General features: G+C 37.7%; 1 protein-coding gene across 1 annotated transcript in view; it reads right to left on the minus strand.

Moving 5' to 3' along the window:
• vipr1b (vasoactive intestinal peptide receptor 1b) overlaps positions 1 to 15546 on the minus strand; it is a 37439-nt gene extending 21893 nt beyond the window's left edge. The window contains exons 1-3 of the mRNA XM_027176672.2: positions 15053 to 15546; positions 5956 to 6046; positions 4526 to 4639 (exon numbers count right to left, since the gene is read on the minus strand). Of these exons, the coding sequence (XP_027032473.1) occupies positions 4526 to 4639; positions 5956 to 6046; positions 15053 to 15109 (262 nt within the window). The 5' untranslated portion in view covers positions 15110 to 15546. The remainder of the gene's footprint in view (positions 1 to 4525; positions 4640 to 5955; positions 6047 to 15052) is intronic.
• Between the last annotated feature and the right edge of the window lie 10657 nt (positions 15547 to 26203).

The raw sequence follows: 26203 nt of genomic DNA on the forward strand, positions 1-26203 counted from the left end.
TTCAGTTTTAGAAATGATAATAGATGCCAGTGATTTGCAAAGATTTGGTTCATTTATTAATGAACAACACATCGCAATTTGTAATGGTTTATAACAATCTCCAATCTCTCTCTCTCTCTCCCTCTCTCCCTCTTTTTCTCTCTCTCCCTCTCTCTCTCTTTTTCTCTCTCTTTCTCTCTCTCTTTCTCGCTCTCTCTCTCTCTCCCCAGTGCATTCTCCTAATCTGAACGTAAGCATGTCAATAATTCTGTTTTATTTAGATATCCTTGTTTTACATGAAAATTAAGCACATTCGACTGCGCTGTGGTATAATTACTGTATTTAAACAGGTCTAAAATCCCACATGCTGAAATACTCACAGTATGGTTTATTACTGGATCTGATTATTTTCCTGTAATGACACACCTTGTCATGCTTTATAAAGCCTGCATAAATTCTAAATCATTAATCATGTGGCATACTACTTCACAATCACACGCTGTCATAGGAATTAAAGAGCCAAATGATGTGTTGTGTTGTCACTCATTAATGTAGAATTAATTAAACTAACTTTACAAAGCACTTACAATTATCACTCTCGGCTAAGTGCTTGTTATGCTTTTAAGCTGATAAGGACACAGTTCACCCTGAAACAGGCTCACAGCACTGATTACCAGTTGAGTCATCCCTTTGCTCTCTTCATCTCTACCACACTTCAAATCCCTGGAGTCACCAATGCCCTTTTAACCTAAACAGAAAACCTCACACACACTGCACTGAATTTATCACACATCTGTCGCTTCCATCAATCCATCATCTATGATTCAGTACACTGACTCGGTTTACTCTTAAACTACCACTCGACATCGCTGATCCTTTATGAGTGGCATTTCAACAATCATTTTGCCCCAGCTGCTCTGTCTGGTCACATATATTACAGATCAATCTCAATGGAAAGTGGAAACTGGGACATCAAATCAATATCAGGATTGCACTGGTCTCATACTGAATATGTTAATAAATCAATCAGGACATGCAACATTGGGTTCTCACTTGTTTTAATTCATTGATGTTTTCTATAATGTATATGTCATAAATGTGGGATGTTAACTATCAACTGCTTTGTTTTTCTAAAAGATCAGGTACCTGGGTGTAAATTAGGATTATTATTGCCACATAAGTCTCGTCGTTATCTCTCCCTTTTGACATACGTGTGCTCACAGACATTCACGGTTGTCTAGCGTCGCTATCATTGACCAGGGAGTAAAAGTAAGCCATCCCTCTAATCCAGTGTGTGGCTGCTTTTGTTCTCTTGTCTCCCAGCCACAGATGACTGTGGCACTGTAGGAGACTGTGGAGCCTCAAACACATCACATTTGAATCCCACCGATGCTTATATTAGACCCTGTATAACCCTTGATGGGGGTATAATAACAGTTTAGACAAAAATATGTTAGGAAATACTGTATGTAAAGATAGCTATATTAAGTGAATGATGATGGTCTATATTTCAGTGATCAGTGTAATTATGTTGTAAAAAATTACGTTTAAATTTCATAATCATGTGAATTACTGGATGATGGGAGCCATTTTCCTGGTGTTTAGTCACACAGTTTAATTAATAAGCAGAGTGAATTGGATTATTGTTTTAAGAGCAGGTGTTTTTGTTGGGAACCTGGTGCATTAACGGTTCATCAGTGATAATCGGCATCTATTAATGCAGGTTTATTTCAGCATTAAAGCAATGCTTTTTAATCACATCTATCGGTTTAGATGTATGCATTGAAAAAAAATCTATATATAATAATCATTTCTGTATAGTGACATACAAGACCAATTGTTTTGCTGTAAACTTTTCACTGTAATTTATTAATCTATAAAATCCAGCAGGCTTGTACACAAAACAGAATTTCTTAGTTTAAAATTCAAACCGTAATAGAACTTAACTTATCTGTAATAGTGTATAAGGCCTAAGTTTATAAGTAAATCCATATCCTGCTGCATGTCATGATGTTGAAAAAGACCAGAATTGCGTGTACGCTCCTCGTTTACATGTGGCATGGATGATATTAATTTGTGAAACGAATAAATAAAAACCAAAGAGGAGAATGTGAATTTCTCTTATGACAGATCATTATGGTGTCAGATCGAATGGTGACAGATCATCATATATCTTCCTTACATACCCTGTTGTGTGTGTGTGTGTGTGTGTGTGTGTGTGTGTGTGTGTGTGTGTGTGTGTGTGTGTGTGTGTGTGTGTGCGTGTGTGTGCGTGCGTGGAAGCATTAGAAGCATTGGAAGTTGTGAATGAAGCTTCCTATGAAAAATCTTCCTTACATACCCTGTTGTTGTGTATGTGTGTGCGTGTGTGTGTGTGTGTGTGTGTGTGTGTGTATGTGTGTGTGTGTGTAAACCTAAAGTACAGTAACAGCTGTATGGTCTACCGGTCTGAGATGTTGCAATTCCATAGCAGACAGAGACGCAGCTGTTCGGATGCTCTTTAGGATCCGCCTGTAAACTATAGTGAGGCTTCCACAAACGACACAGCTGGGGCTCCAGCTGTCAGACACGCAGACTAAACAGAGCCAGTGAGAAGTGAGTCTTCTACAGTCATTCACTTTATACAGTATATGTGTTCATACATGTTTCTGTTTTCAAATTCCACTCGAGCTTGTATTCCGAGCAGGATTTGTTGTAAAAGAATAACAATAGAAAATAAACACTACTTTAAATGAGACTCTCTTCATTTCTGCACTCTAATATTTTATAGCGTTGATTTGATTTGGGAAAATATGATGTGCTGAATTGCTGTGTTCCTCAAATGTTCTTCAGCACCGAAATAAACATTGGCTCTACACTTCTATCACATTTCAGCTCTTTTTGAAATCACTCCATTCCTACAACTAAAGCAAATGGCTGATGAATCACTGATCTGTCCATCAGATCCTGAGCAAACTATAATCAGACGTCATCATGTCTTGTGAGTCACAATCGACTAAAGACACGCCACAGAGGCAGCCCTGAACGTGGATGTATTTCTTTCTCAGGAAGAACAAAAAGAAGGTAGTGACAGATAAGGAAAGAAATGGCAGAAACACAACAAGCACTGAGTTCAAAACACACACACACACACACACACACACACACACACACACAACAGAGTACGTAAAGAAGAAATATTGTTCCTCCAAAACCTTGATGCAAAACCAAAACAATACAGGCCCACTGTACAAAACAGGCACGATAAAAGTAAGAAGCAGAACTGAATTTAAAATTAGTCATTGGAAAGGACGTTAACGTTAACAGTTTTGTATGCTATAATACCAAAAGTAGTAGTAGATCCACCAGATGGCAACCTTTGTCATGTAACCTGCATTATCCTAAAGCAAAATGATTTCCCTCCCGACGCCTCCGCACACTCTTACACATGTCGAACATTAACACTAATTTCACTCTTGTGTAATTCCGTGGCTCTGAACGTGCCGGTACAGCCATAACACTCTTTTAGCTCCACTATGTAATTTGGCTGTCCTCTTAACTCGCAGTGATTCAGTACTCAGCCTAGCACTTTTTCTGAATTCTCCAGTATGCTACAGATATTAATCGTGCCCTGTGGCAGATGCTCAGCCTTTACATACTACTTGATAAGAGCATTCTTTTAGGAATACTGAACCTTTCATAAAAGAGAGATGACCAGAGAAACGTCGTAAGGCTCTTGTACGTGTGTGTCGGTCGCAAAGAACTCTCTGAATTCACCGACTGAACTCATGCTGTTGCATTGATTGAAAAAGCTTTTCACTACAGCTTTTCATATTGTAATAAGTCAAGGGGATTGAAAGAACCACAACACAACAAAAAACCTTATATGTTTACAAATCTGGATTTTTTTTCACATTTGCGAGTCTGTTACAGTAAATAACCCTCTTGTCGATTTTCTGTTTATATTACCCTAATGCGGCCACATCACACCGACAAGAAATCCGCAAGTAATCGTAAAAATTCTCCACTAATGGTGACAGATCATCAAATACAGAGTTAAGCCCAAAACATTTCACACATATACCTGATGTGAACATTTTTCTGTTTAATGGAGTGAGTATATTGATGTACACTGGTTATTAAAGTAAGCTAATATTAGATTTGCAGTCCATTTTTCCCGCAAAACACCATTACAGTAAACAGCTTGAGGTTTGAGGTATAAAAACACTGCAACAGCTAATAGCTAAGAGAAACAATTCGATCTGAAATCCCCACATCCCATTACAGAGATTTCTCACCATGCCATTTCTGCCAGCAGCCATTAAAGCTCAGACAACAAAACAGCCTCTAGATGTTTGTTATATAATGAACCACGTTTTGCTGCGTGGAATCTCAAGCTGGATTCGGATAAAACACATTCCTACAAGTCTAAAGTTTCTCTAAACTGCATTTCTGTCACCTGAAAGGACTCGAAAACCCTGCACAACAAACTGGTCATGTTTTCATTTTATTTTAAGGTCTACTTCAACTGATATTCAGTTCCTCACAAAATCCTTTTGTGCCTCACCTCCACTGTGGTGCTCGTTGAAGTACCTGAAGTAATTCGGACACTGAATTACCACCAGCTCTCCGACTTTGGCTGACGGCCAGCAGGCGATCATGTCCCACATTCCTTTGCAGCCTGGCAACAGAAGGAGGATTTACCACTCAATTATGGTGCATCTTAATGTCCCAAATGTGCATGTAACTGCTGCTTTGCCAGCATAATGCACACAATTAAGAGAAACAGGTGTTACACATAAATTCATTGACTTATACAAGACTTAAACTGATCAAAGACACTGACAGGTCTACAGAAACATATCTGTTAAAAACATGTTACCAGTGTCTGATGTCGTTATCATTGAAATATTGTCATTTTATTCTGGTTAAAGTATTTTGTGGATTCACACTATTCAAAAGCCCCTTTAGCTGTTTCACAAATTCACATATAAGTTAAATGTCTGGTCAAATTTACAGCCGTATGTGGCAAATGAGGCAGTGACTTAGATAGTTACAGTCGTACATCATGTTTGGTCAGACAGTTACCCCACAATTGACATCACATTTCTACCTTTTTTTTTTTTAAATCCCAACCAAAGACTTCCCAAACATCTCACATTTTTCCCTGTAGACAAATATATTATAACGTTGTTCCCTGCAATTTTCACCAACTTGTGTGCTTTAAAATGTTTAATGAAATACTGTGATATTTTTTCCACTAGGTCATCATGCTCTATTTGTATTTGTATACGTCTGTGTTGTGTACTGCGTTCTAATTGTGATATTAGAAACAGAAATTAAATAAAACTTTAAAACCTTTTTATGGTGCACTCGTCTATTTAATGCATTAATGTTGTATTGTGTAGACAAAACATGAACAATAAAACTACTAGTGAGATTCGACTACAGTACAAAGATCATTTAAATGTGCTCTCCACAACTGAGGGTCAAAATCTGGTGTTTCCTACCAGTGCTCAGAGTACATTTGCTTGGAAATGTGCTTTTTTTTTTTTTGTGAAGCTATATATTTCTGTGACTAATTCCATGTCTGTTTGTAAAAGAAGTGAAATATACAGCTATCTGTTCAGACCACTCAGAGAGAAGAGCATGGACTTTGAGTCCCCCTACTCCTGTTGTTATCCTCCTACAATGTGAACATGACTTTCACTTCAGAGAAATGGATTTCACACTAGATTGTCATTGCAAGGAATGAGTCACAGGGGGACAAATAATTTCTGAGCTCAAAGAAACTTCTAAATAACCAGTGGTATGAACTTTCAGAAGCCCTTGAAACATGCTTTGTGGAGGCTGGTGAAGAAAAAAAAAAATACCAAGCTTTTCATCCATCGACTGGAACTGCATCAGAGGCTTGAAAGGGAAAAAGCCCACAGACTACTACAATAAAAAAAACGTAAAGCCATCGAGTAGGATGACCTTCAGTTTTGTAAACTTTACCTGATGTTATATTCCCAGCAGTTCTGTTTTCACATCGCTCCTTCTCCACCTCAATTTCGTTTACCACGTCACACATCTGGTGTGCACTGCTCTGTGTTGGACACAACAGGAGAAATTAGGCTTCAATATACTGATGATGGAAAACACATTTACATTTAATCTGCAGAAGATTTATATGGTGCGGTAAAATCACATCTGACAGCATGTAATATGCATTTAGATTTAACAAAACCATAAGGGTAATATTGCGCAGTGCACTCTAATATACGGTCTCGTTCACCACCCACTTCATCTTCATCTCTCTTCCCTCGGTAATTTAAAGTTCTCGCAAAGTTTCACAAATGTTAATGTAAAATCGGCACACCACTCTTCTTATAAAATACAGCACGAGTGAAGAAACGCAGCAAGACGTAAATGTGTGAAGCCCAGTGGAAGGAATGATCAGTGATGACAAATGCATAGTGACAGTCACTGGCCCAAAGACTGAATGTCAAAGAGGATGAGAAAGACCAAGGAAAAAAACAAGTTATGAATGTCATTGAAAACGATGTGTATAAAAAAGAGAGATAAAGAGAGATAATTCACTGGGGAGAGAGAGAGAGAGAGAGAGAGAGAGAGAGAGAGAGAGAGAGAGAGAGAGAGAGAGAGACAGAGACAGAGACAGAGACAGAGTGAGAGAGGGGGTGAGTGAGAGAGAGAGAGAGAGAGAGAGAGAGAGAGAGAGAGAGAGAGAGGGAGGGAGGAGAGGGAGGAGAGGGGGGTGACAGAGAGAGAGAGAGAGGCAGAGAGAAAAAGAGACAGAGTGAGAGAGGGGTTAGAAAACTGGGGTTTCTCTTACTCTTCTCTGTATCTCTTTTTATTTCTATCTCTTATCTAATATCTCTCTCTCTAATTCTATTTCTCTCTCTTCTCTTTCTCTCTCTTTCTGTTCTTCTTTTTTTTTTTTCTTTTTTTTCTCTTTTTTCTCTTCTCTCTCTTTCCTTTTCCCCACAGATAAACTATTGCTCCTGAAAAATAATAGGACACCTGAAAATGCTTGGAGACACTAACTGCACTATGCAGCATACATGAGCTCCCAAGCGCCTAAGATTCGTTGGTATCTCTCAGATATACAACCCATGCTGAGAGCTGGAAAAAGATCCAGGTCATTTTCAATACTGAAGCATACGTTAATCCGAGACTTAGGACTCCTTCCTTTTTGAGATTCACCCTGAAAGTTATTGGGCTTGAAAACATTCCTTTTAAAGCTCTTTTTGGCCTTGCTTTTCATTCATTTACACAGCACAAGAAAGACACAAATGCTGTACGATGACTCAGAGCACTGGCCGCTGCTTTTCTGTTACACACACACACACACACACACACACACACACACACACACACACACACACACACACACACACACACACACACACACAGTATTTTTTTTTGTTTGTTTCTTTGCCATAGAGCCTTGCATTTACAAGCTCATCGCTCACCGGGGCACTTAATATTCTGTAGTCAGAAGAATCAGACGCCATCATTCATTCTGCAGCTCGATTCTCTGAGGAATGGCCTGCAGTCATGAAGGCACTAATTAATTATCGCACAAGACGCCTCACAAACACTGTTTCTACACGGAACAATAAAGCCCTACAAATTAAGCACTGATTAATTTTAACAATGGATAAATATATATAAAAGAGGCGGTAAAGAATGACTCAGAATGTTATTCGGAACCTATTCCGTTTAGTGAGAGCACTTAACATTAATGAAATATTGTTTACGTTCTTACCCAACCGAGACCATCAAACCTGATCTCAAAGTCATCAAATATGCAAAAATACATATCTACAATGTGCTTTGAAACTATTTCTATGTTACGACGTGCGTAGAAACAGTTTCGTTTAACACCCATCATGATTTATCAAGATTTAAGTGAACATCACTTACAGGCTCCAGAATTATTAGCACAATAAAAGGTTAAAAATCTGCACCAAATTGAGCAAATCCAAGACAGCATGTTTGTCAACTTATATCTGAGATCTATATTCTTTTTATCAGGACTCCATAGCCCCATTTTCCCTATATCGTTTTTTGTACAAAATCTTTTAAACACAAAATCTTTTTTGTGTACTGTACAGAACACATTGCGAACGTTATAATACTGTACAAAATAAAAATATAACACGATGTTAGAGCAACAATAGATTATATTTGAGCACTTGCTGATGTCACAGTATTTATAACAGTGTTTATTAGCCTTTATTGTGTTCACTTTATAAGAATTTAGCTTATTTTCCAATTTATAGACATTCATCTTTTTCATATACTTTTTTAAAAGAAAAGTTTTGGTTCTGCTGCAAATCATAAATAAAGATATTGTATAAAGATTTGTATGTATTGGCTATTAAAAAATTAAAAGTGCATGCAACGTTACTGAAACTGAGAGGATGCAACAATCACTCAAGACCTGCATGCATGAATGCAAACAAGACTGATAAGTCTGATAAAGCTGACGTTCCTGAAGCAAAGATCAGTCCAAGCCAATTAGTGTGTGCTAGAGGAGGAGGAGGAGGAGGAGGAGGAGGAGGAGGAGGAGGAGGAGGAGTGAGAAACGCTGCCTCCGTCCACTCTGTTATCTTTGAGGCTTCATTTAACTGCTGCAGAGATACTCACCTCGTTTGGGTCTGGCAGTTTGACAGAGAGAGAGAGTGTTGAGTGTGTGTGCGTGTGTGCGCGTGCGTGTGTGTGTGTGTGTGTGTGTGTGTGTCTACACGAGTCATGAAGTCCTAAAGTCTCTGAGAAGCCTAAGGTGCTTTCTTTTTTAATCACACGGTTATTTTACCGTAGGGAAGAACATATGTCATCCAGATGTCATAGTGAAGTACTTATTCAACTGCTAAAACTGCACAACTACAGAAGCTGAACATGAGATAGGCATTTATGTTTTAATCACATGTTTAAAATTTTGTACGGAAAAGATCACGTTTAAAATTTTGTACGAAAAAGAAGTGTTCATCAAATTCCAAGACGACATGGAATGGCATTTGATTAAGTAAGCATTAGGTTTTACAGTCAGGGTGATACTGACAGTTCATTCACATTGTGTTTGTGCAATGTCCATGTATAGGATGGTTCCCTAACACAGACCATTGTGGATACACCGTGTGACTGTTTAACTGCCCTTCACAATAATGCCCCTAACACTCCACAGATAAATGTCAACAGAAGATGCCATACAAAAGGGATTCACAAAGGAGCTGTTGTAATGTAAAGTGTGAGTGACAGAGTGAGATCACCTTTATGCAAACTATATTTTAAATTAGCACAAACAATAATTTTAGGGTGTTATTTTTGCCTTATAGAAATGATTCACGCTCTACTATCCGTTATCCACCTTCCTGCACACAAGCACACAGACACATACATAGTTAGTGTCGCTCTAACTGTCAGGTGAATGGGTAGTGGCATCCATCCAACCTAGACAGCACATTCTATTTTATATTTAACAGCTGAGGTAATATATCTGACCAATTTCAGTTTAGTGACTGTCCTCTAACTCTAAAAACATTGCTTTTTTTTAATTATAGGTTCTGGAACTGGAACATAAAGTTAGAGGAATTTTAAGTCTGTAGGCCAGTGAAAGTGATCCAGAAATCGACGTATGTATAACACGGGAGGTTTAGGGTAAGTGTCGTGCTCAACAGTGCAACACCTAGTTTAATTTAAGACAAAATGACTAACAATAATAACCCACTCACGATTAAAATTAATAAGCTAATTCCCAAAGCAGAAATATCATGCATCAGATATTAAAGTCAGGACGAGAGTTTACACATGGGTTCAGCATCACAATTAATAATAGTGTGTGAGCAATCATTCTAGTGAATAACACTTCAGTGTTTCATTTGAAAGGAAGCTGCTGAGATAAGCAGAATTTCCAGGCTGATATAAAAGCTCACCCTAGAGATATAAACATATTGAAGCCTGTCAAAGTTTGTGTAACTTTCCTGAAGAAAAAAAAACACAAGCCATTTCAAACAATCGCCTTTCAAATAATTTCTTCATTCAAGAAGATAGAAGGTTGAAAAAGTACTTCTAAAGTATACTACTACTAAAGTATAATATAATAATGCTGAACCTGCTGCGGTCCTTCTACGGACTGTGTGGAAGAATTGGCAAGTGGTTGGATAATGAGGAGTCTTGTGGGAATGAATGAACACAACTGGCCTCTGAACAGAGACGTGTGAATCTCTTGGGTTAAGCAGGTTAATTATGGAGTGTGGGCTACGGCTGTGTTGATTACCGTGACCCGTTGTTGTAACGTTCTGCTAGTAAGTATACACAATAGTTTACTCCCTATATAGTTAGTAACACACTATCAGCATAGGAATGTTCATTACGTGTTAGTTTAACACACTGGACATAACAGCATTTCACACTTTTTTAAGCACACCTGATACAAGAGAATCATTTGCTTTCTACTGCACACTGTTGGTCAAAAGTTTCCAAATTTATTGGCTTTTGATGAAGGAAGAAATGTGTTCATCACTGTACTCATGATTTTGTACATCATCGACTTACATTGTGTTAATAATGTGTTTAATCTAAGACTACAAGCCAAGTTACTGTAAGCCAAGATTTGTTTTAATGCTTCATACTGAACAGTATTAGCATCAGCTGTAACAAAAATGTGTTACATCTGTCTTGTTAACATGAGCAAATTAGATCAGAATTAAGGATTGAACCTGAAGCTTGAACAAAATGTTTCGAAAAGCAGTGTGGTGTGTTACGCACATCATGCCTCATTGGTCATTACCATGTTTCCACAATTAGAAATCACTTACAGTGATCAGGGAACACACATTTACTAAGAAGTAAGCCAGGCTCAAGGACACACGGTCATCTGACAAAGAAAGCCCACATCTGGAAAATCAAGAGATGTAGGAAGACAATTATCTGCATTGAAAGCTGCACTGAGAAGTGCATTCAGCAGCAGGTTGTACTTCTGAAAGCTAGAATATAATTCTCATGTTATGTAACTGTTTTCTCCCTTCACCATCCTCCCAATAAGGGTCCAGTAGTGTAACACTGAGGAAGGAGGAACCAGGAGAAAAAAAATTGTATTTAGAATATGTTATGGCGCAATATTTAATACACAGTACAATTATTACGGTTACACTTTATATTACCTGTCCATTGCTGCATTTGGGATTAGATTTCAGGATTACAAAAATCCTTGGACACTATTTGTGTTTCAGTAACAATTTATAAAACAATCATAGGACACATATTTCTAGGGTTTATATATTATTATTATTAAATCCAAAAGAAAATGGGTATATCACCCATCAGAAAGAAAGAAATTGTCTACCACACCCAAAAAAAAACAACATTATTGATATGGGGTTTATATGATTATATGATAGCTGTGATCAAATTTTAGGGGTGTTATTGTGGTAAGAAAATTTAATATCGTAACATACCTATAACAGAATAAGCAGATAATAATAAAGGAGAGAAGAGATGGAGCGTGAGAAGCATTGTGAAATGTATTCATTTATTAGTCTTAACTGATGTAGACATACAAATATTTATGATATTTATTATTACCTAGAAAATACTGAACATAAAGTAAACAGTTTTATGAGCTTCGTAATGAATTCCACCCAGACACATCTTTATTTCTGAACCTCATTTTTGTGCAAAGTGCGAACAGTGCAGGATCTCCACCAGACGTTTTTACACCCGAGTGTGTGACTGAATTCCCAATGCAATTCCCCCTTGTGTAAAAAAAACTAAATAGTATTTATGTTTCCTTACTTTCCAATTTCAAGGACCTTGAGAACACCACCACAGTTTTATGTAGTGTAACATCAAGGAAATGCTTTGTTTAATGCATGAGGAACTGTTACAGACTGACAAGTTTAAAGCACAAGGCAAAAATTTAAATCCTGGGTTAAGTTTTGCTCGAATGCCCATCAGTGGCTTTCTGGAAGCCAGGGAACACACAGCAACACAACAGCCCTTAGTGAACAGAATATTTTACTCATATTGACACAATATCCAGTATAAATGTCGAAAAGACTATCCAATATCTTCAATAGATTTAGTGATATTTTATTCATAATGTTCATAGCACTCTCTGACGCTGAAAAACAGAAATGATTGTGATTACAAATGCTTGTATAATGCCTAAAGTCTACTCTGTTACCACTATTATGATAAAAAAAAAATGAAATTGTATCTTCTGCTGTTACTGATTGAGCTGAGTGCTATAGCCTATTTAATTAATGAATATTTTATAATGCATTTAATTTAGTGTGCAAATAGCCAGAGTACACTGTTAATTACATTTACAGCATTTAGCAGACACCCTTATTCAGAGTGACTTACATTTTCATCTCTCTTTTTTTTTATATATACAATTGAGCAACTGAGGGTTAAGGACCTTGCTCAAGGGCCCAGCAGTGGGAACCTGGTGGACATAGGAATCGAACTCACAACCTTCCGATTGGTAGTCCAACACCTTAACCACTAGGCTACCACGTCAGTACTTTGTAAACATTTTTTTGTAAAAATTATTGTCCATTATGTGTTATGAAGTCATGGTGCTAAAATCCTAAACATTTTATATCAACCAGTTCTGTCATACAGGAGATAACCCCCTCATCTACCAGCCCTAAAGCATAATATACTGTACATGCGTTCATTGTAAAACATGTACTAGAAAGTAATACGTTAATTGTCATTTAGATTGTGATAGTCTAATGCTCACATATGACATTCATGTAAGACCTTTCAGAAAAACACCTCACAAATCTGTAGTGGTAGTGACTATGTTCTTCCTAATATTCCTGCAGATATTGTGTAGAGAGGTAAGGGTGTTTGTGTGAGGTCTTATAAACACAGACTGACAGCAGTATTTGAAGCTTGTTCCCTAAGCACTGTATGCACGAGGACGGGATGCACCCTGTGCAGGAGCCCAGTACATCTGCACAAACTCTCATATCTACAGGCAAGAGAAAAAGAAAAGAAATTCATCCTACACGGACACTCAGACAAACAAAGAGCACCCAGAGCTCACACACAATTATACTACCGGAATATTTTATTTAAAAGCTGCCTGACTGAACAAAATGGTACATCCATCTAAAGGCTTTGGTTAATTGTGTAATCAGTTGCAGTTGTATTCTCAAACAACCAACACCCTGAAAAGTCACAATATGAGGACTATTATCTTTTTAAACTTTTAAAGTGAATGGAATTAAGTGTTGTATATTAACAATGCAAGTATTAAATTATTTAGTTCAGAAAACTCTGCATTTTCCTTAAAGGAATAAAGGCATAATTACAAATGCATATCTTTTTACATCTGATTGTGGTAGTAAGATTTGTTTTTTTTTTTCTAATTTTGACAAAAATCAATGAAATAAAGAAGTAGTCATAAAGGCTTATACTTCATAAGAACATACATGTCCTCAGGGTTGGCTTTGGTGTCTATCAACAATTTGGAAGGTCACTACACTGGTCGATGTTTTTCTGCCTTTGGTGTTAATAATTACATTAAAGGCCAGTTTGCCCTGAATGAGTGCCTCTTCAGACACATCACATGCAGCAGATAGATACCCAATATAGATTCAGTGTAAAAATGTTTTATGCTCGTATAAGTTGAATCGAATGAGACAACGAGTCATTTATCAGTAAGAAAAATCTTTTTCAGTGGATAATTAGGAGTTAGAGCATAATATAGTCCTCTATTTGCACACCAACATACTTATCCACTACAGCTGTGTGAAAAAATCCCAAAATAAAATGGCCGTAGGTTTTAGGAAGAGAACAAACTATGTATGACATGTAGTGTATAAGACACACTGCCAGATTAGACACGCTTTTTTTTTTTTTAGCTCTAATTAAATACCACCATGCTCATAGCAGTGTTGTTGTTCTTTTTTGTTTTTTGTTTTTTTTTTCAAAATTAGCATGCATGAATTCAGAGCATTGTCTGAGCTGATATGCAAATCACTCTCAGGTAGGAAATGTTCATTCTAAATATAAAAAAACAACTAAATAAGGGTCCAACCTCGGCAAAAAAGACATCTGTCCAAGATAACAACCATCTTCTGGGGAAAAAAAATGCAGCCCTCTTGTATTTTAAATGTCTGATATCTTGGAGAATATACACAGTAAATCACTCAATCAATCAATCAATCAAAATGTTTTGGTCAAACCACCACTGTAAACCTAAACCTCCTGTCAGAGTGATTAAAACAGTTTCAGGCTAGCTTCTACAGAATCACTTTCAGTGTGTTTGGATTCAGAGCTGCTTTTTAGCTCTGAATACTAAAGGTATTTGGACAAAAAATGCAGACAATGCTACCACAAAGATTTAAATAAATAATTCATATACACAAGTCAGATATGTGACTTGGAGTCAGTGTAAGGGTGATAAATAGGGTGGAAAGATTTATTTCAAGAAGTGGCAGTTGTCAGGCTGTGCCACCAACTATACAATACCATACCACACTATATGATACCATACCATGCCATGCCATGCCATACTATACCACACTATATGATACCATACAATACCATACTATACAATCCCATACTATACTATAATATACTATACTATATCACACTGTAGCATACTATACTATACTATACCATATTATACTATACTACTATACAATCCCATACTATACTATACTCTACCATACTAATATACTATACAATCCCATAATATACTACACAACACTACACTATATTATATTATACTATACTATATTATACGTTAATTTCCCATACAATACTACACAACACAACACTATATTATACTACCATACTATACTATACTGTACTACACAACACAACACTATATTATACTACTATACTATACTACACAACACTATATTATACTATACTGTACTAAAGCCTAAATAATTTAGATATTAGCCCATTAGTTGTTTTTTAACAGCTTTATACACAACCAATTGTGCAGAACTACAAACTAATAGCCCTTATTAAATATATAATATATACAGCAGTATATAAACAGGTAAAATATCACTGTTACAAACACAAACATCAGCATTTATATATCACAGGAACTTACTGTAGAGAGAAATAAGCTCAGACTTGACACAAACATCACAAATCCTACGGCATCCATGACCGGTGAAGAGGGGTTTTGTGTTACAACGTTTATTAAAGTCCAAAAAATAACAAGCGGAAAAAAGTTTCCGTGACTTTTCTTGAGGAAAAACGCCTCAGAAAGCCGTTGGGCGTCAGTTATTTTCCTCGCGCGCGAGCAACGGGACTTGAGCGCGTGAGCGCAGCATCTTCCACGGTGAGGTTTCAACTCTGCCACTGCTCACACTTATGTGACAGAGCGCGAGCTGACATCGCAGCGACCAATCAGAGAACGGCAGAACGGGCGTCGCGTGCGTTCGAACGCGAGCGCTTAAACGCAGCTCGAGCTCGCGTCACGCGCGTTTCTTTATTCGTTTACCCTTGGCAACGTTCTGTGTCAGCCGCCATGTTGATGTCACTGACTAATATAAAGGTAAAGAATTCTGAGGTCTGCGGCTTTCAAGCCTCAAGGTTTTTGCCCTTTAGTCCACAACTGCAAGGTTTAATCATTAATGAGAAAAAGGTGTCCAAGTTTTATTTGTTTTGTTCAGATAAGTCACATAAAGTACAGAGAACCCTGTTGTTTACATTCAGTAGTAAAAAGGTACTTTTTTAGAGCCACATTTAAACACACACACACACACACACACACACACACACACACACACACACACACACACACACACACACACACACACAAACTCATACACCCATACACACACATACAAACACACACACATACACACACACGCGTGCGTATACCCATACACACCCATACACACACGTTTAAACATTATGAAACAATATAAAACCTTGAAAGCTCATTCAAAAAATCAATGACTTGATTTCATGAATACTGTTTTAGATTTATTATATTTCACTCAAATCTTAGTACTAAATCTAATATGTTGGCATTAAGCCCATTGTCTTGTAGCTCCTGTGCCAAGTGTTAGTCTATTTGTTAATTATAGGAGAACAACCTCTAAAATAGCAAAACATATTATTAAATTCGTATAAGTTTCACAAGAGTTGTAAGTCTCATATTTAAAAAGATCTCCAGATCGCCAAATGACAAAAATTCTCATGCATAACATGCAAAGTTAAAGTTTAAGGCTATACATTGTGGGTTTTCTTAGCTTTTCATTATATAAACAAGCTTCACAAGCTATAAAATACGAATATATTTAAGTTCAATTTATCCCCTTTAAGTAGAATGAAAAGTGCAAATAAAACTAACAGCTGACCCAAGCTTTAATGCAGTTTAGTCAGAAATGTGTACATTTTTTGCAACGCATGTCTATCAACCATGGTGTTTTTCACTGGTGCTTGCACAGTACCATTTCTCTTGGATGCACCTTAAAGTAAGTTGATCCTGTATTGGTAAGAACGAGTTCCATCCCTGTCCATATAGATCCAGCTTCAATGGGTGCAATGACCTTTATAGCGTGAGTCTGTAATTCTCAACCACTGCACACAGCTGTCCCTGCAATTCAGTTCGACTTCGGGTCTTTTCAAAGAGTCTTATCTGTTCAGAAGGGCAAGCATTTCTCTTTTAAATTAATCTCAGACAATAAAGATTCCAAACGAAACAGACGGTTTCCAAAGAAAACGTGGCGGTAAATATTCTCGGAACAGGAATTTTAAACACAGTGATCAAATAAATATCACAATTCAAACTAACCCTCTGCAAAATATTTATGCTGTCATGGTCTATCACTGCCGCTCAATCCTGCTGTTTGATTTATATGTTTTGACGTTCGGTGTGGCTGTGAATGTTTTCAGGACAGATTAATATTTTTTTTGTAGACTAAAGAAAAACAAAGGAGCGAATGAATCCATTAAGAGAACACTATCTGACATAAACACGGAGTTGTACGATAGCTAATGTAAAACTTATCATCAAATGTACAGAATGTCTCACCACGTGCATGTTAGAATGATGTTCCAGCCTCGTGTTCGGGAGTGAAATTAATCTGTACAATACATTGTTCACCCAATAAGCTGCACATTAAAGGTAGACAGTGCAGCCTCCTAGACAGAATGTCAACAAAGAAATTATGTCTCTATGCATTTTAGTAAGCTGAAGAGACAATTTTGACAATCAGAGGCTCAGAGGATTTAATTTCTTAATCATCATGCGACCCTCTATTCTACTGTGAATGCGTGTTTTCGTCTGGAATGGACAGGACTGTCAGCATCAGTTCTCTGATTTGTTTTCCCCCTTTTCCAGTAGTCTCTCATGGTCGGTGGAGTGGGGTTTGGGAGGCACCTCAGCCATGTCATAAGTAGCAACAATGAAGCACTCACTCATAAAAGCATAAATTGATGAGCTGTGCTTGACAGATGCCTCTGGCACAAGATAAATGTCTTAGATGTCCATTTCTCCCTTCCTGAGCAGAGATTCTATAACAGTCTGATAACCCACTCTGCTTGTAAACTTAAATGCAAGAGTCCAATATTCTAGAATGCCACAGAATTATTTTAGCATCAATAATGAGCTAATTAGGTATTCTTAGGTAGTTTATCATTAGTACGTTAATGCACGTTACTTATTGCAAAAGTACTTATTAGATTTATAAATTCCAAAATGTCAGACTTATACCTAAATATTACTGTTTTCATTATTGCAGACTTTATGGAACATGAATTAAAATCAATTTCTATTATTGCTGATGTAATTAATCAAATGTTTTTTTGCGGATCATACCAAGATTTTGTTCAACTCCCACACCACTCCCAAAGGGTCAACTTAAATGATGTTTGGACTTAAAGTCATTAAACTGGCAAGTCTCCAGCACAAGTCTCATGTCGCTGACGTTTTCCCGATGTGGTGGTGTTGTGGAAATCCATCTGCGAACAAAATAAAAGGCATCTCATGTATTCACAAATTACATTGATAACACCGGTGTAGAATTTTCCTGGGTATGAAAATGTTTCCCACGGGTCAACATGCTTGACTTCGAAATGGCAAGTAGCCGAAACAGACAGCACTACAGTACATATAATCGCAACTGTTAAACACTTATCAACGCTAGCTCTAAAGTTATTAACTTATATGCAAGTACAATGTGTGTGCCTACAGTAGGCATGTGCAAAAGCATGTCTTTTTTTATTACTAATATTACTAGTTACATCAGTAGGCTAAAGAGCAGTAGCTTCTTATATGAATAAGCCTGTCTTACAATTTTACAGTTTATTTAGAAGTATGTGCACACTTAACTTGGTGTAACTATGAGAAGCAATGTACCAAGAACATTTGCTATGTTCATTTCTCTACAAAGAAGCTAAGCCAAACCATTAAAGCACGGTTGTTATTATTAACAACAAAGTTTATGTTAGCTTTGCCGCAATCCAACTAGTGTTAAAATGGGTAGACGCAACCGAAAGTATATTCTTTGTCACCGAGGGAACTTAAATATCACACTTATAAATATCATGTCTAGTGAATGTCCCATGTGTTAACTGGTGTGGATTTAACCCATAAATATATTATGTGAAATCTTATGCAATTTACATGTATTGCAATACCTATCAACCACGAAAATAATATTTTAGTGTCCGTGTAGGGTTCTCCAGTTTCTTCCTACCTTACAAAAACATGGCTAATGAGCATGTGAATGTGTGTGCATGGTGTTCTTTGATCATCCCACTCATGGTGTTACTACCTCGTGCCCACTGTTCCTGCCCGTGACTCTGGATCCACCAAAGCTAGGATAAAATGCTTACTGAAGATGACTGAATAAGTGAAAATACAAATATGCACCAATTTAAAAGGAGTTTCGTTCAAACCTGCCATATTAAACAGCCAATCTGTCCCCACAGCTTGAAGGATTTGGCTGGGTCTTTCTATTCTGTGTCTTGCTAATCACTGAAAATGTGTGCCTGTCTCTTCGGAAGGAAGAGTGAAAAACGGTCCCAGTGACTTATCCGTGCAGGTGCAGGATTGATACTACTAGTATATGCATACATTACTGTCATGTTTTAGTCCCCACGATAATCCACATGAAATTGTGCACAAAAACCACAGCAGTCCATTTTGGAAACTGCCACTTAATAAAGATCCACTACTTCTATTCAGATTCCTCTGAGAGAATTCAGGGTGACATACTAAAAATACACAGTAATACCCAAATGTTAAAATCCCAGACTTGTGATTTGTGTCTTCAGATTGGTGACAGTCTGATTTAATTTTAGACACGTTTAGTCTGCATGGGAAGCTTTAGTGAAATGTTCCATGCTCTGGGATTCTTGCTTAGCTTCAATAAAGCAGGAGTCAGAATTGCCACTCGCAGAAAAATAGCAGAAAAATACCCCGCAGATACACTGCCTTAGGCAACCCTTTAAACAAGCCACCAGCTTTATACAGGTTTTTACACTTCTGAGACCACAGCCATGTAAACACAAATATCAAATGTTATCTTTCTGAATTCTTGCATGCAGAAGAGAACATCTGTTGCTCATCTGCCCTTAAGACAATGCACCTTAAGACACAAGTATTCATCACACAACCCAAGTGTACAAACACACCAAAGCAGAGTACATGTACACACCCACCCATCACACACACACACACACACACACGCACGCACGCACGCACGCACGCACACACACACACACACACACACACACACACACACACACACACACACACACACACACACACACACAGTGAGCAATTTCACCCTCCAGGAATCAAATGCAGCACCCACACTAGTTGTGTGCAATGCCTATTTCTGGCAAACATTTTATTGGCAGTAGCTACTCACAATTTAAAACTTAGAGGCCAATCAGGTAACCATAATAAAGTGGGTTTATTTACACAAATGTGACAGAGGAATGACGGGCCACACAGGAGGCATTATAAACCATGCTGGACAAAAAATATCTTGTGTTTCTACTTTGTCTGTGCGAACTGCACTTTATAATAAACACTTAGAAGCAAACGAACATTTGTTCATCAAACTGCTTACCAGATCTACTCTATCTTTTCGCCAACTATCATTCCGATTGCAGTTCATGATAGCTATTGAGGTGCATTCACTGGATCTTACTATGGCAACTACAGTACGTGTCCACAAGCTTACAGACCTATGGAAAGAGAGCAATCCCGGTGCTTGTGACTTCTTCAGTTGCTTTTGGCATCTGCTTTATGTAATTATCAGGATAAGTGGCGTAACCTCTCAGAAAACCAAACACAGCCAAGCTTTCACGACTGTATTTGATGTCTGCATTGTGATAAATATTTGTGCTAGGTCTTATATGGATGCACATGCTAAAGATTTTCTTCCTAAGGATTTTCTTCCATTTTAGCCAGCAGCTGCTCATGACATTGGTTTATGATAGATTTTGGTGAGGCAGGATGGCACTAATAATGACATAACCACGACGACATGCAGTCATCCAGCACACAGTCATTATAAAAAGTACCTTTATTCAGCTGTCTTTAATAAATCGGTTTGTGGGTTTCAGCAAAATTTGCAGCCTAACTGAAACTAAATGGGCCTCAATTAGCTCTAGCTACATCATTCCCATTTCTGACCACTAGCTGTAATAATAACTCTATTAGGCTAAATGGGCCAGTTGATTGATCATTGGTCACTCCAAAGAGGCTGGTAATATCCTTCCACCCATTTTTTATACCGCTTACACTTATACACATTCACACACCCATGGATACACTACGGACAATTTAGAGATGCCAATTGACCTACAATACTTGTCTTTAGAGGAAACCTGGAGGAAACCGAAGCACAGAGTGATTATGAATCCAGGAATTAAATCCCAAATACAAGGCTGTTAGTATTTCAACATAAAATAAAATGTATGTATTTGTGAATGACTTCATAAAGATTATTTATAAGCAAGTTGAGATCTAACATTAGAAAAATTTGTTCTGGTCAAATAGGCTATATTTTGGGATTTTTTTCCTGTCCTACTTGTAACCCACCTACTAAAGCTGGTCATTAACTTATGAGTAACGCATGAACAATGTATGTTAGAGCAGGAAAATCACCAAACTGTGCTAGGATCTATAGCTTCGAGAGAAAAGATGAACTAAACTTATCTAAAGATGTCATTCTTCATTAAGATATTAAAAGGAGGCAATGATTCCCCCGAGGAGCGCTTAAACCCCTTAAAATGGGAATTTAATGCTAATTATTAATCAGGAAAGTAAACCCATGCCAAAATTTCAAGAAGATTGATGCATTCGTCTGAAGAGAGGACTCACACTGTCCAATTCCCCAGGACATTACTGAAGCTGTTTGAATTAAAAAAAAAAAGACATGACAAGAAACTCGCTGACAGTAATGTCTTGATTACTATTTACGCTGCAGTCCCTTTTGAGGCAACTCATTTTAAGACAAGAGAGATGAAATTTTTAAGGGATTTTCATACTATGGATAAAAATCTTCTGCGAATGAATCCACGATATGATACTCGCTGTTTCATTTAAATGACCAAAAGGAAACTAATCCAATTATTAAGACAAATAAAAAAAATTAAGAAATAGCTTTTAGAATTAGAATTGATTAGGATAAAATGTACTGTAGGGTTATGTAGGTAGCTGATGCGCTGCAATGGCTGAGCTACATTAGTAGAACATATATTTTCACTGTTTATTCATCATTTAGATGATCTCAGCTCTCTGTCAACTTTTTGCCTTTTTGTATGCAATTTTGTACGTGTCCCTAAATGTATCTCAACTGAGCTGTGACCATGCGTGGTAATTTATGTGAGATTTATAGGCAGCTATCTATATACACATGAAGTAAATCTTTGAAGTCCATCCATCCATCCATCTTCTACCGCTTATCCGGGGCCGGGTCGCAGGGGCAGCAGACTAAGCAAGCAGGGATGCCCAGACTTCCCTCTCCCCAGACACTTCCTCCAGCTATTCCGGGGGAAGAGCCAGATTACGTGTCCGGGGATTGGGTTGCCGAGGCCCCCGCCTTCGACTGCCACCCAGTCCACAATGCACCAGCCCCTTACGGTTCCTCCTGCAGGTGGTGGACCCACGGGAGATCGGCCCCATGTCGCTCCTTTGGTCTGAGCCCGGCCGGGCCCGGTGGGGTAAGACCCGGCCACCAGGCGCTCGCATGCGAGCCCAAACCCTGGACCTGGCTCCAGGGTGGGGCCCCGGTTGCGCCATACCGGGCGACGTCACGGACCTTGATTTCGAATTCTTCATAAACCGCTTTTTGAACCGCTCTTTGTCTGGCCTGTCACCCAGGACCTGTTTGCCTTGGGAGACCCTACCAGGGGCAGAAAGCCCCAGACAACATAGCTCCTAGGATCATTCAGGCACGCAAACCCCTCCACCACAATAAGGTGGCGGTTCAAGGAGGGGAAATCTTTGAAGTAAATGTTACCTGTTTTTTTTTTTTTTTTTTTACATATACTCACTTACATATTTAAATACCAATATGTGAAATTTGGCAGGAATTTGAAGCTATGCTGATAGTGGCCGAGTTTTAGAGTCTGAAAATATGAAACACACAGACCCCCAAACAGACAACAGCCACTATTATCCCTCCAGGGCTTTCCCACCCTCTAAAGCACCCCTAGGCTGCAAATGATTAACTGCTCACTCTCACCTTTTCTGTGTGATCTTGACCAGAGCACTTGAACATATTTTTGCTACACAAAGGGACAAAGCTTGTTTGATCCCTCTTAAGCTTTAAAGCCATTCTCTTGGCTTCACGTCCTGCGACATAGAATTTTTTTTTATATTTCAGTGAATTTGAATGTTTGTCTTGCTCATCATGAAACCCCCTGTTTGTGGAGATCTGCACTGACTTTATGCTGATTAGAGCTCCAGGATTGCTGGAGGCTGCATATGGTCAGGTGTGTATAACAGAGGGACACTGCGGCTCACATGCGGAGGCTTAGGGAGATTTGGGAGGATACGCAGGACAGCAGGAGAGTATGAACAGACTGCACACTTAAAAACAAGCTATTTTTATGGCTCTTAAATAAGCTCTCAAACCCTAGCATTTTACCACGAAATATGATAAAGGTGAAAGGACTGCTACCACATTAATACATCACCACCTGCTGTTAAGATTGCCCTTTAGATGACATACTGGTCTTTGGACCAACCAATTAGGAACGTTTTATGCGCTCACTTACATTTTATCAACACTCTTCTTTTATAGATGATAAGATGAAGGTGATTGTGTGAGACTTCAGGCTGTGGGTGAAATTAAGTCAAGTAGAAGAAATTCTTTCTCAGAAGTGTATGAGTATATTTGTGCTAAAATAAGGAAACACAACCTTTGAGATCGATAAGAAAAACTTTGTGGTTTGCCGGACCATCAACAGTGTATTACTGTGGCTGTCTTGACAGCTGTCAGAGGGGTTCGCATCGAACAGTTCCCAAAGCCTTCAGTCTGTTTGGTTTGGTCTGCTTTTGACAGTTAAGTTGAGACAAAAACTTCTCCACATTTATGAGATTTGTTGAATAGAATTACACCGTTATCCAAAATTTCACAAACTACTGAGTTTAAAGGAATGAATATACGCAACAGAGCAACAAATATACTCAATATTCCTCAGTAATAACAAAAATATACTTGCTTTTTGGGTTTGTCCTATCTTCCAATGTGCCTTCCTCAAACTGCACCAAATAACATCACATAGATTTGCCAGCATTGTTTAGAACTTGGTGTGACTTCCTGTAATCTAAACAAACAAATAAAACTACAAACAATAACTTTGTGTAGATTTTCTTAATTGTAACTGGGTCTTGATTACGAGATTCAGTATTCACAATCCCAGTGTAATGTCTTTAAGTAGCTCGCATAGATGCTCCATCATGGTGAAAACCTTCAGGATGAATTCTACAAATGAGAATATTATAAATTGATGAAAAAATGAACTAACAAAGTAATAGTTAATATCTTGGAAATAAAAATCAACTGTCTTCGGTCAGGATGATTATTAAAACCCAATAAAATAGAATACCCAATTAAACAAATGACTGGGAGTTCATTTTAGAACAAGCAGAAGATTGAACACACAAAAGTTGTTTTTTTTTCTCGGGGGAATGAAACGCTCACAGTTGGGTTTCAGTCATCTGTGAGTCATCTGCAGCAACAGAACAGAAAATCTGGAAGAAAAAAAATAAAATAAAAAGCTTTCAAGGACACAACACAGATTTTTACGGTTAGAAACCCCACAAATGGAACATTGTTATATATCCCGAAGCTGTTGAGCTAGTGATTGGGTGGATGACCTGCTTATTGCTATTCTGTTGCTCTATCACAACTGTGCTGCCTCACAGAATCACCAACTCCACATCATCACAAAACCCAATACTTTACATGGTTTACTACCATCATGCTGGGATATATATGTAAAATATACAGTACTGTGCAAAAGGTTTAGGCAGGAGTGAAAAAATGCCGTAAACAAAGAACGCTTTCAGAAATATAAATAATGAGTGTTTATTTCTGTCAATTTACAAAACGCAAAGTGAGCAAACAAAAGAAAAATCTAAATCAAATAAATATTTGGTGTTACTACCTTTTGCCTTCAAACCAGCATGAAGTTATGGCACGACCCACACAGAGCCCTGATCTCGACATCATCGAGTGTGACTGGGATTACATGAAGAGACAGGAGGATGTGTGAGAGCCGACATCCACAGAAGATCTGTGGTTAGTTCTCCAAGATGTTTGGAACGACCTACCATCCGAGTTCCTTCAAAAACTGTGTGCAAGTGTACTTAGAAGAATTGCTGCTGTTTTGAAGGCAAAGGTTGGTCACACCAAATATTGATTTGATTTAGATTTCTCTTTTGTTCATTCACTGCATTTTGTTCATTTATGAAAATAAATGTTTAACACTTCCACTATTGAAAGCATTCTTTCTTTACAGCATTTTTTCACACCTGCCTAAAACTTGCACAGTACTATATATATATATATATATATATATATATATATATATATATATATATATATATATATATATATATATATAACATAGTTTTATTCAAATGCTGAAGTTCCTCAATCTCAACTACTTCACAGTTCATAATCAGTCTCAGCCGGAAATCCTGTGGATGGTGTGTCTAAGGACGAATGAGTGAGAAGCAAAGGGAAGTTGGATTAATCTCAACATTGAAGTGTTTGCTCCAAGCCCATGAAGGAATCAACTATATAGGACTAAAGTTTTATACTAAACCTAAATTCAAATAAAACCACTCAATAGCCTTAGAGTAGCTTCTCATTCATAGAGTTTCATGTTTGAAAAGATGCACTGGATATGTATTAGAAGCGCTTGCTCAATTACCATCAGCATAATAATTAATATGCTTTCAAAGCATAATCTACTGAGAGAGAAAATGCATTATGCTTTTTTAGGATAACGTCATTCAAAATGACTTTGACTTCAATATATAATTTGTTCTCCGTTAAAGCTGTCAGTGTTAAATCGGAAAGCAATTTAAAGCTAATATTAAGAACAGGAGTAGGAACAATAAATTGAAAGCTAAAACCCACTTTATCATCTGAGAGGAAGGAATATTATAAATGCATCATAGGATTATTGAAATTGAGGAACAATTCTTCACTGAGACATCATGCCAGCTGGATAAAGTTGATCTTTTTAATCTTTCAGCGCCACCTCATTTGTCGTGCATTTCATTTTAAACACAATGGATGCAGTTAATCTATTCCAAAACACGATACGCCATTATTTCCAAGCCACATTATAACCTAGACAAGTACGCTCAAGATAATAGGATGGATTTGTTTACAGGTTGTAGGTTTTAAATACGTGTCGGTCGAGTTCTTCTAGCAAAACAAAAATGTTATGAAGCGGGATTTTCCCTTGTGCACGGTGTGCGCACGCAATCTCTTTTCAATTCCACACTGAAGTTGAACTTACAATAACAAGGACTCAACTCTCTCAAAAGTTCTATACTTCTATATTGTATAGCTTGTTAAACTTTTTGATGTCAGGCCAAGAAAAAGCTTTTAGAAAGATTGTGTTTTGGGGGAATAAATGTCACAAGACTGTCCTAAACTATGTTTTCTAGATTCCGATATTTGCAGGTTATATATGTGACTGTCTTACCTCAGTCTCTGACATTCCTCAGAACGTTTTACTCGTCATCCCCGACCCAGGC

Source organism: Tachysurus fulvidraco, chromosome 25, assembly GCF_022655615.1.
Source record: "Tachysurus fulvidraco isolate hzauxx_2018 chromosome 25, HZAU_PFXX_2.0, whole genome shotgun sequence".
NCBI lineage: Eukaryota > Metazoa > Chordata > Actinopteri > Siluriformes > Bagridae > Tachysurus > Tachysurus fulvidraco.